Source organism: Pagrus pagrus, assembly GCF_965226575.1.
Source record: "Pagrus pagrus genome assembly, chromosome: 11".
Lineage (NCBI taxonomy): Eukaryota > Metazoa > Chordata > Actinopteri > Spariformes > Sparidae > Pagrus > Pagrus pagrus.
This window is the reverse complement of record NC_140195.1, coordinates 26,125,369-26,137,416: the sequence shown is the minus strand read 5'-3', so window position 1 is coordinate 26,137,416 and position 12,048 is coordinate 26,125,369. Positions and strand designations below refer to the sequence as shown.

At 38.6% G+C, this 12,048-nt stretch overlaps 1 protein-coding gene across 2 annotated transcripts; it reads right to left on the bottom strand.

The window, feature by feature from the left end:
• Window positions 1-6,096: 6,096 nt before the first annotated feature.
• On the bottom strand, window positions 6,097-8,565 carry LOC311265523 (uncharacterized protein; the record flags this gene model as incomplete). Of its 2 annotated transcripts, XM_084367270.1 has the most annotated exons (5): window positions 8,432-8,565; window positions 7,809-7,937; window positions 7,283-7,381; window positions 6,618-6,788; window positions 6,097-6,426 (listed from the first exon to the last, which is right to left on the bottom strand). In XM_084367270.1, the coding sequence occupies exons 1-5, from the start codon at window positions 8,438-8,440 to the stop codon at window positions 6,097-6,099; spliced, it is 738 nt and encodes a 245-aa protein (XP_084223396.1). In that variant the 5' UTR covers window positions 8,441-8,565. The 2 variants fall into 2 exon arrangements, with proteins under 2 accessions (XP_084223396.1, XP_084223397.1); XM_084367271.1 differs by lacking the exon at window positions 7,283-7,381.
• Window positions 8,566-12,048: the final 3,483 nt, after the last annotated feature.

The window sequence follows — 12,048 nt, the reverse complement described above, 5'->3', positions numbered from 1 at the left end:
CTCTTTCAGCCACACACGGTATTTGATTTCCTCATTCATTCAGTCAGCAGGCGAGTTTTGGCGTAATATAGTTCTGCCGTCTGTTTTTTGAGAAAATCATTGCAAAAATCAGTCAGTAGGCGACATTAGAAGTTATATTAGGTGGCGACTATTTTCACTACCATGGCATGTCCTTTTGATAATGATCCCGTGGATGAAGGTGCAGCATTACTGCGCAGAGAATTAAATATTCGTCGGGAGATGATTATCAGACCGAGCATAGATGTTCTTGCATTTCCAGACAATTATCTTTTTGAGCGGTACCGTTTCACGTCACAGTCCATTATTTACAAACACAACCTAATCCGCCCTTACATTTCCAACATTACCAACCGAAGTCATGCTCTCACATCCCAGCAGATATTGTGTTGCGCTGCGTTTTGTTTTTTTTGTTTTTTTTTGAATAGGGAGTTTTTTTATACAACGTCGGAGATGCAGAGCACTTGAGCAAGGCAACTGTATGCAGAGCGGTCAGAAAAGTGTGCCTCACCCTGAAACGCCCAGTGGGGTGAAAAACGTAGCCCTCCTCTTCCCCGTTGCCATGGTGACTCGTCGAATCGATGCTGTCTTTTTATACTTGTGGCGCACGCGCTTAACTCCAGGTGAAACTACTCCGAGTTGATCAAACTAACTCAAATCAGCTGTTCTGGAACCGAAAACTCAGAGTTTCCTATCTCAGAGTAGATCAACTCAGAGTTCAAGGTTAGACTCAGAGTTTGTTGAACCTGCTTTGTGAAACGGACCCCAGGCCATTTGAGGTGGCTTCGACTGTTTCCAAAATAACTGATAACTGCAGGTATTGTATCCTTTGTCCCTGGTGACAAAATATACAGTAATACATCATGAGAATGCTGAAGCATAGATTTCACTTCCTGAAATAGATGAATGTTTACTCAGATTTACCGTCTGACCATAAATTCTGAGAACAGTGTTGGAGGTAATGCATTACAAAAGCAACGGGTTACAGTAATAATAAGAACAACGACTCACTGAAACAATTAACAGCTGAACTGAAGAATGAAAATGATGATTGGGCTGAATGCCCTAAATATGCAAAAATTAAAATGCATTTTAGAACGTAAACAGAATATGTTCCAAAAGATGCTCATATTAACATAAATATGTTTAATTACATATTATGTAAAGTCCATGGATGGCAAAGCATACTCACTACATTCATTTTAAATCAAAATGCATCTTCTGACATTGAGCTGCACAAACGTCTGTTGTATGCAAGAGTATCTAGATTGAATGAGTTGACACCACTTGTGAGGTATTAGTGTCATCTCTGGCTCCACCTTGTGCACTTAAAGGGTCAATTCAACTAAATCATAAATAAATAAATAAATAACTCACTCACTTACCTCTAGTTTTTGTATGTTGTATGTGTCCAGGTTTTCAGATCCATTTTTGAGAAGCAGCGCTCAAATGGCATTTCATTTGCAGCATTCACAGTTGCTTACAGTGTGAATGATGTACTACACAAGTTGTAGCAGGGACTTTTTGGGAACAAGGACTACAACAGAGGTGATAAATCTGCCTGCTATGAATACATTTTGACTATGAACTGACACTACTGTCAGCTACTCAAGCAGCTGCACGACTATCACAGTTTTTTTTCATGTCCAAGATATGAGTATCGGTACAGGTAAGACACAGAGGAAGACTTAGAGGAACAGGGACTATGGCTGATAAACTACATTTTATACCAAGGTTCCTAAGCTCCTGACATGGTTCCTGGTCCGTAGGAAAGTCCCTGTAAAGAATTTGCTCTCCACTCGTGTTAATGACTCAGTAACAGAAGGAAAGAGGTTGAGGGGGATCTGACCCACCCTAACCTCGACCCGTTGGCAATATTCCATCCAACACGTATTTCACCTTGTTAATATTTAATACACTGTAACAAGACTCTAATTTTAGTCCAATATGTTGAAACTATTTAAAAAATGAACAGGAGATTATGAACTCATCCATAGTGTGTTTTACATCTCCAAAAGAGCTCAGTAGCACACAGGTTTTTAAATAGTCAAAACAAGCTGAGAGCTTGTGGATAAAAACATGAAAAAAAAATAACAAAGTCATCAAACACAGTACTAAGATTAAACCAAACTGAGTAGAACACTTTAGGGGAATATTGCCAACGGACCCTCCAAACCACATTTCCCTCTGCTATGATACATTTTGATTGCACTGATATTACTACTGTTACTAAGGCTACCATATATTTAAAAGTCTGATTTATGAGAATCACTGCTCTTCAAAATAAAAGTTTGTTAGAGACCCTGCAGTTGAAAGTCAAAATAAAAAAACTCAATAAGCACTGTTTGAGGAAACCAGTTAAAATGGAATATTGCCAACAGACCCTCCAAAACACTTTTCCCTCTAATATGAATACATTTTGAACTGACACTACTGTTATTACTACTGCTACTAAGGCTGCTGCACAATTTAAAAATTCAATGCAAAAAATATGGTAAAAAGAAAAGTCTGATTTTGGTCCGATGTTTAGTTGATATGTGGGAATTGAGGTATGTTTTTGATACTGATGTTTGATTTGATGTTTTGGATGAGGTTTTACTTACGCATTATTTTTGGTCTGCTTTTTGCAGGGTTTTTTTTAAACATGAAGTTACAGGCCAAAAGGAAAGATGTGGAAGATTTCTGAAGATGTTTTTAAGGAGGTCACATTGCTTATTTAGATAAGGAGGAAACCATTAGGAAATACCTGGAAGAACTACACTGCTCTAAGAAATGAAGGGAACACTTCATCACACATCAGATCTTGATGAACAAATTACTCATAAATTATAAGTTATATATAAGTTATATATAAGTTGAAAATCTTCAGTGATGTTCATTGTATAATTTGTTGAGAACAAATTGACATCAGGGCATCGGTGAGCTCCTGGACAGAGTAACAAGGGGGCCAGTCAATGGCATCAATGCCTTTGTCATCGTGAGGCCGGGCATTGTCCTGCACCAGGAGGAACCAGGGCCCACTGCACCAGCATAAGGTCTGACAATCGCTCTGAGGATTTCACAGTGACACATGTGCTCAGTGTGAACTTGCTCTCATCTGTGAAGAGAACAGGGGCACCAATAGCAGACCTGCCAATTCTGGTGTTCTCTCGCAAATGCCAATCGGGCTGCATGGTGCAAGGTCCCACTAGAGGACGTCAGGCCCTCGTGCCACCCTCATGGAGTCTGTTTCTGACAGTTTGGTCAGAAACATTCACACCACTAGCCTGCTGGAGGTCATTTTGTAGGGCTCTGGCAGTGCTCCTCCTGTTCCTCCTTGCACAAAGGAGCAGATACCGATCCTGCTGCTGGGTTGATGCCCTTCTACAGCTCTGTCCAGCTCTCCTTGTGTAACAGCCGGTCTCCTGGTGTCTCCTCCATGCTCTTGACACTGTGTTGGGAGACACAGCAAACCTTCTTGCAACTGAACATGTGGATGTTCCATCCCGGAGGAGCTGGACTACCTGTGCAACCTGATTGGGCTGCAGGTACTGCCTCATGCTACCGGTAGTGACAAGGACACTGGCAGAACACAAGACTAGAGAAGAATCAGTCAGGAATGATAAGGAGAAAGCAATTGTCTGTGGCCACCACATGCAAAACCATTCCCTTTCTGGGGGTTGTCTTGCTTTTTCCTCTCCACTGCACCTTGTCACTTTCATTTGCACCAAGGCAGGTAAAAATGATTCACAATCACTTGTGCTTCCTAAGTGGACAGCTTGATATCCCTGAAGTCTAACTGACTTGGTGTTATACTATGACGATTAATGCTCCCTTAATTTTCTTTTGAGCAGTGTATTAGTGAACAACTGTGACTACATTAAAACCACTGTTTAGACTGTTGAGCTCAGCTCCTGGCCCTATGAGCCTGTTAAATCTCCCACACGTGCAAGGAAAAGCTCGACACATTGTTTACAAACAGCAACATGGAAGACTAGATGGTAGGGCTGTCACTTTTTCAAAAAATCAAGTTCGAATGAATTTGAAGTGACACGCAATTTATTCAAATGATAGGTCAAGCTGATAGTGAAGTTTTAGAGAGCCCTCTGCTGGATCACAAGGTAAACTACTTCAAACGGTCTGTTGCGCTTATAGACTGTACATTTTGATTTCGAACAGGTCATTACATTTGAATACGAACTTTTCCCCCCACATTCGAACAAATTTTCGAATTTCAAATAAAAAGTGACAGCCCTACTAGATGGGTCATGCAGAGTGTGGCAGGGTTTGGGCCACAGACGCAAATCCACCTAATATCTTTGATAAAAAATATGCACTCCCTACAGTGTGAATATTAGAAGTTGTAGGAGAGACTTTTTGAAACAGTGACTATGGCTGAAGGACTAAATTTCAACATGAGTAGGGTTCTACTAGGGTCCTAACATGGTTCCTGGTCTGGAGAAAAGTGTCTGTTATGTTGAGATTTTTCTCTCCTCTGAGGAACTTATGTCTTTGACTGAGTAACAGAAGGAAAGGGGTTGAGGATGGTCTGACCCACCCTAACCTCGACCCTTTGGCAATATTCCATCCAAAATGTATTTTCTCTTGTTCATATTCTAATATAAACTGCAGCAAAACACTAGTTTTGTTCAATACTTCTGAATCATTGAAAAAAATGTTTTAGGAGATTATAAACTCATTCAAAGCGTGTTTTATTCCCAAAAAGAGCTCAGGATCACACAGGTTTTTAAATAGTGAAGACAGGCTGACCTCTTGTGGATAAAATAAGTGTAAAATGTAATTAAAATAAATATGTGGCAACTATATTCATCGATCAAGATATTAAGATTCAAACAAATTGTGTCGAACAGTTTGAATGGAATATTACCATCAGACCCTCCAAACCACATTCCCTCTGCTGTGAAGGCATTTTGACTCTACACTGATAACACTGTTATTATTACTGTGACTAAGGCTACCACAGTTTTTAAATCTGACTACTGCTTACCAAAATAAAAGCTTTTTGGACATCCTACAGATAAAATTCAATGTGAAAACATGAAAAACAGGAGAAGCATCCACACATTCAGATCTAATTATTGAAACTAAATCAAAGAACACTGCTGATATCGGACTGTGTGGATGCTTTTCGTAATTACTTTTCATTTTAACTATTTAAATTATTTTGCTATTTTAAGTAAAAAAAACATGAAACACAGGAAATGTTTCCATGTGAACAAAGATGTGTATAGAAATGATGAAGTAATGTAACTCAGTAACAGTGTGAAAGGGGTTGAGGAGGGTCTTACCCACCCTAACCCTAACCCTCTGGCAATATCCCATCAAATAACATATTTAACACTAGATCATATTTAAATTTATAATGTAACAAACCCCAAAATGTGTCCAATTCTTATGAACTATTGAAAATAACCAAGGTTTTGTAAGCTCTCTGTCTTTTTACTATTTCTCTCCAAAAGAGCTCAGGAGCGAACATGTTAAAGAAAAAGTTTTTTTTACCTGATTGTGTGTGTACTGATTTTATTTACTCATTAATTAAGATATTTAGATTAAATAAACTGAAAACAACTTGGTGGAACATGGAAATAAGCACTGTTTGAGGACACTAGTTTGAATGGAAGATTGCCAAAAGACCCTCCAAAACCACCTTTCTCTCTGCTATGACTACATCTGTTACTACTACTCCTATAAAGGTTACTGCACAATTTTCAATGAAAGCTTAGGTGTAAGATATGAGAATAAGTTGCCAATCAAAATAAAAGCTTATTGGAGCTGAGATTCAATGCAAAATAAGGTCAGAAGGAACGTTGAAGAAGACGAAGAAGAAGAAGAAGAAGAAGAAGAAGAAGAAGAAGAAGAAGAGGGTTTTTTTTTGTTTTTTGTTTTTTCATGAAAGCACAGGAGGAAAGTCAAGATGTTAAGGAGATGAAGAGGATAGCATTAGGAGAGGAGGGGAGAAGTTTTTTTTTTTTTTTTTTTTTTACTTTTTTTTACTTTTTGATGAAAGCACAGGAGGAAATTGAAGAGTTGAAAGATTTTTGTAGATATGTTTTGAGAGGCACTTTTCTGTGAGCCTGTTCACATCTCACGAGAGTATGGGGAATAGTTAAGTCTATAGTCTAGAAACAACATTATGGAGAACATGAATGCGTCAGACAGGGTCTGGTAGGGCTCAGGCCAGAGAGGCAAATTCATGACATCGTCAACATAGACAACATCATCCTCACCCTCCTGGTGTCTCAGGCTGTCCTCCTGCTCCCCTTCTCTTTCCAAGCTTACCTGTGGGGGAGGACTGGAGTGCCTGTCTGTGAGGAAAATGTTACTTTCTCTGAACCTGTTTTCCAGAGGCTCCTTGGGGGCTCTCACAATGTTGTCCTGCTCCCAGTCTTGGTTTGTCCTTTCCTCGACCTGTTAGAGATGGAAAGAGGGAAAAGATGAAAGATCGCATCAAACGGTGTGTGTCGAGTGAGAAGCATTGCATTTAGTAATGTTGAGGGATTTGCTATGATTTGTAAAAGTATCACTTTTACAAATCATGTAAAAAGAGGACATTTTCTGCGTGGTTTATAATTTTGGAGATGTCTGAGTGGCCTGCTCACCCCCAAAAGGACACCATCCATGCTCATCGGTGGCGCAGAGGTGGATGGCCGGGGTGCAGGGTGGCTGATAGGCAGGGCAGCATTTTCAACAGTGGACCTCTTTTCTGGAGGCTCCAGGAGAGCGCTCAGGTTGTCCTCCTCCTCCCTCTTTCTCTTGGTCCTTGCTGGAGCCTATTGAAGAAAGTGGAGAAAATCATGGTCAACATCAAAATACGATCACAGTAACTTTTCTCTTGGTACTCTGAATAACAGGACAGTAGAAACAATTCTATTAGACGCAGAGGAAATAACTTTATGCAAATAAACTCACGACATCACAACAATCGTGATGGTGTTCAATGGTTAAGGTAACGGAGGCCATTTACAACCATCAGAAAATGAAAAAGATACAGCGCAGCCTCGCCATGTTCAAACCAACAAGCAGCAAAATCAGAAGTTAGTGCTGTACGCTGACGGAGAGGCAATGGACCTGAGAAATGGGACCAGCTTATGCATCAGTCAAACCAAAGTAATTCAATACCACAACCCAATGAAGGGAAAATAAGTTCTGTGTTTCACGTTGTGTGGAATTGAGACAGAAAACAAGAAGAACGGGAGAATTGAAGACGGTACAAGAGCAAGTGACATATAAAGTACGACAGCAAAATCAATCCGGATAAACTTACCTGTTGCTGACGCGCAAGGTGCCAACGGCAAAGCCGCAACGTCCACCCGCACGGAATTCTGTTTACCGACCTGTTTTGTTCGGTATCGATTCCTGCCGGCTGAAACGAACACGAACATAAATATTTCTGTCGTGCAAGTTGTAAAGGTCATTGTACAGTTCAACATTACACAAAGGTCCCAGTTCTGTCCACACTGTGAAACCACATCAAGGGCGAGGCCGAGGTTTGGGAAAATTACAAGCCAATATGCCATTAAAAGTAATCAACATCAGAGCTGATGGCTAACCAACAACACAGTGCATAACTGCATGATTTTGAGCGTTAAAATGGTTCCCACACTGCTCGGTTTTTGTACAAAAGAATGAACATTGGAATAGCAAAGAGGCAGTATTGAATTATTGTATCTATATACCCAACATCTTAATCAATAATAAGCTACTTTCTCCACTCGTTTTCTTTACTTTTGTCGTTACAATAAAAGCTAATCACAAATCAAACAAAATGGCCCAGAAGCTGTAGGACTTACCTGTGGACCCATCTGAGGCGTATCTGAGTGCATCTGTTCCCTCAGAACACAGCTCAGTCCAGCCTGTGGGTCTCTACAGCTTTCTACAGCAGGAGCTGAGGAAGTGGAGTGAGGACGGGCCTCCTTCTCCTATTAGAGAGAACAGACACCAATGTATTACACATTCCCACAAAGAATAACCCTTTATATTCCTGAGTATTTGTCTTAATTATCTTTATCTCTATTGCTAAAAAGATGCTAGCCAGGGCTGATCCTACTCCATACAACAAATAAACATGTAGCTATACACATGAAATATTAAAAGCCAAAGCAGTTGTTTTTTTCATAGACTTTACTGACTGAAATGAAGACTTAAGTTCAAAGAAATCTTGACAATATATTAAAGACAGGCCTTTTTCTTTAAAACAACTACTTATAGGCTTGAATGTCTGCTGCACAGAAAAATACTTAAACCTTTAAGCTAAATGCATCACATTTAACCCAGTTACTTACACTTAAGTTGGCATTACACCACACTACAACAATGTCTCTACATTTTAGGATGCTGACGTTTAAAAGACAGAGGAGGCCTTGACCTAAAGCTTAAAACTCAAGAGACAGAAAATACGTGTTAAAAGTCATACTTTTTCCATAACTGTGTGGAGGCAGGTCTGGAGTGATGTGAACGATGGTTTTAATGTGGATATGTACTCGCGTTTTCAGAAATCGTCGTGTGAAAGTCTTTTCTGTCTGTCTCTTTCCGAGTCTCACAGGAAAATGTTTGATGATACCGTTATTTCAAATGATGCACGCGTGCACGCGGGTGGTCACCATGGTGTCACGCAGTCTGACGTCATGAGTCCGAGCGTAGACCGACGCGCTGCAGCACGAACGTGCAGCAATGACGCTAACAACAACATGGTGATCTCAACGACTCCTGTCCTTCATAGCACGTATGATTGATTATTGATTAAGTATTGATTAAATGTAACTACGTGTAATTACTGAACTACTATTGGCTACACATTTGAAGTACATGGGAAGTTAAATGTTTCACTTAACTACAGTTACTTGACAGCTTTAGAGACGAGTTACTGTACAAATATAAAAGATTTTTGCAAACAAAACATACAAAGAAATATGGTGTTTGGATATGAATGAAACTTCCCTACAGTTGGACTGTTATTCAAGTACTACAGCTGAAATGATCAGTCCATTAAAAGGAAATTGAATAATTAAAATAAATTCAACTTGTTTTAGATCATTAAAGTCATTTTGCATTTAACGACATTTAATTGTTTGAGTTTTTAAAATGTGACGATTTGCTGCTTTTCCTTTTAATTATTCTTTTTCAAATTTTTTGTTCTATACTGTGTGGACCAAAAAAGCATTGTGAGGATGTCTCTTTTGGCTCTGGGTAGCCTAATGATGACACCATTCATCACTATTTTCAGATTTATGTTTACAAACCAAACAATCAATTGATTGATCTAGAACATATTCAGATTATGATCAGATGACATATTTTGTTAAATAACCAGCTGGCTGCGTGGTTATGTAGTCCTATTTCTTGACAGTTGTGCCAAATTGTGTTTCCAGTGGCCTGTTTGGTCTGACAAGGGTCAGTCAGTGTCAAAGTTCAAACAGTGTGAGCTCGTTACACCAGGGGCAAGGTGACTGCTGAGACAGACAGACAGATAGACGGAACGGTGGACGGACGGACGGACAGACATTATTACTCAGAACAATGCGAATCAAGAATTGTGTAAATCTTTATTTAGTTCATTGATCTTGGTAATGCTTTCATTGCATTGGTTAATTAGTAAATATACTAGTCACTGTATTTAATTAACTTAACTGCAGCTTCACATTCTTTGCTGGACAGTTGAATCAGAAGCATGCATATGTTACTATAATTTTTCAGTAAACATAAGATTAAAACATGAAATTCTGTCTAAAGATCTGGTAATACAGCATAAGCATATGGTTTGCGTGGCCTAATGTGGGGGAAAAGGGACATTTATGTGCTTTCTGTCAAACCGAGATTAAATGAGATTTTTATGTATTTATTTTTGGCATCATTATATTGTCTATACTGTCTGCTTAATTTTTAGATAACACTTTCACTAAATTTAAGACACATTTTTTTTAATTTTACACACTTGACCAGTGGTGAAATGCTGACAAAAAGTGAGTCTGGAGTCAGGTTGTTTACTCATCAACCACCAGGTGGCGCTTAAATCTGCTGCTATGATATGGTAGAAGCCCCAGTCACTTTGTTGTATCATATACTGTACGGTTATTTAGTTAGGTTTGTCCCTTTTCTCATGATTTTGCTCCACTGCCCTTATTTTAAAAAATTCTAAGAATAATAACACGATCAAGATAAATGAATTACTAGTCTCAAGAAATGAAAAAGACTAATGATATTAAATTAATTGAGGTATATGGAAACCTAAAATAATCTTAAATGTAGTGAGTGTGCTATGGTAATTCCAGTGACACAATCATTTGTTACTTGTCATTTGCCAATTTTTTACACACTGGTGAGCAGACTTTATATCTAATCTAATAAACAGTTAATATGTTTTGAGGCAAATACAGTATGATGCCGTCTGGCTCATGGTTTTTTTTAATCAACATAATGAGTAAACAATGCTTCTTGATGTATTGAGTGCATCATAAAATGTTGATTGATAGAAGATCCTTGGCAATATATTTAATTTGTTCCTTCAAATCCAGCTCCTGGAACAATATCCAAGAGTGGGATTATGCATTATTTATGTAAAAGTATATTCAACTTTTTATAGTTATTACATGCTAACTCACCCAGGATTCAGAACTTTACACTTTCATGTAATTTCTGAAAAAGTTTTATTTAAAGATTTCTATGAAATTCACAGGATCCTATGGCTGTACTCCAAAATACTTTGAAGTTTGGTGCTCGGAGCTAAGTTTCATCATTTTTTTTATTCTTTGTATGTGTATTGTCAGCCTCACCAATTGCTTATTTTCCTCTGGATTGGCTTGAAATTTGTCCTGAACATCCAAGAACCCCTATGGATAACTGATAGGATAAGTTGTAGCAGAGTGTTTACAGTAATCAAATGATCAAATAATGATAGTATCTCCACTAGTTTTTACTTTCTTGTAACCAAATTCAGATTCTGTGTGGCATTAATGTAGTTCTATCTACAAGTCATCTGGTCCTGCAGAGTGCCACAGATCGCACTAAATATAACTTCTGATCTGAAAAACACACTTTTTAAGATATTTTGACTGTAGATTTTCTCAAGAAGGATTATTATTATTTCCTTAAAACTTTATCATGTGAAAGTGTTAATATTCATACAAAAAGATGGTTTTTTTTTCTTTAATATTACATTTAGTGGTTTTATTTTATAGGTAGATATGTCTACTGTGTTCACTTCAATGTTTTCTATCTCTTTTGATAAATTAAAAGCAGTTATTTAAATGCGGTACAGGAAAATTGCTACAGCTTGTCATGGCGTGGTTAATTAAGTACAATAAAGTACAATCCAATCCAATCCAATTGTAGACTAACTTAGCTCCTTAGCTATTACACATGTATTATTTATACAACATTTTCTGAACTCATTTCTGACATCATCAACTCTGCCAAACTTGAAAAATCTATTTTTACATGAGAGTAGGTTGACAATTGGCTCTTCTAGGATTTTTTTCCCCCAGTCGAGCAGGGCTCCATAATCTCACTATCACCTCAAACTGCTTATTTGACTTGAGTCCACAGCTGTGATGGTACAGTACAGGATGTATGTTACACACTGCAGCCTGTCAGATGTATTAGTTAGGTGACTGAGCCATAAGTGATGGTGTTTGCTGGATGTCGACACAAATGGAGAAACTGTCTAAAGCAAAGTCCTGCGAGAAACCTTCTATAATGTCACCTTGACTGTTCAAAATCTTCTTGGAAACCTGTTGTACTGTAGCTGATGTATGTGTCCATCTGTTCTCCTGGAGTGATGCACTGAACAGTACGTATGTTGTCAACGATCTGTGAGGGTAATATTACATAGAGGGCAGTGTCCTCTGCTGTTGCCAGAATTGTGCACGCAAGTGGAAGTTATACCTTCTGTCACAGCCCAGGGGTCCGTTTCACAAAGCAGGTTCAACAAACTCTGAGTCTAACCTTGAACTCTGAGTTGATCTACTCTGAGATAGAAAACTCTGAGTTTTCGGTTCCAGAACAGCTGATTTGAGTTAGTTTGATCAACTCGGA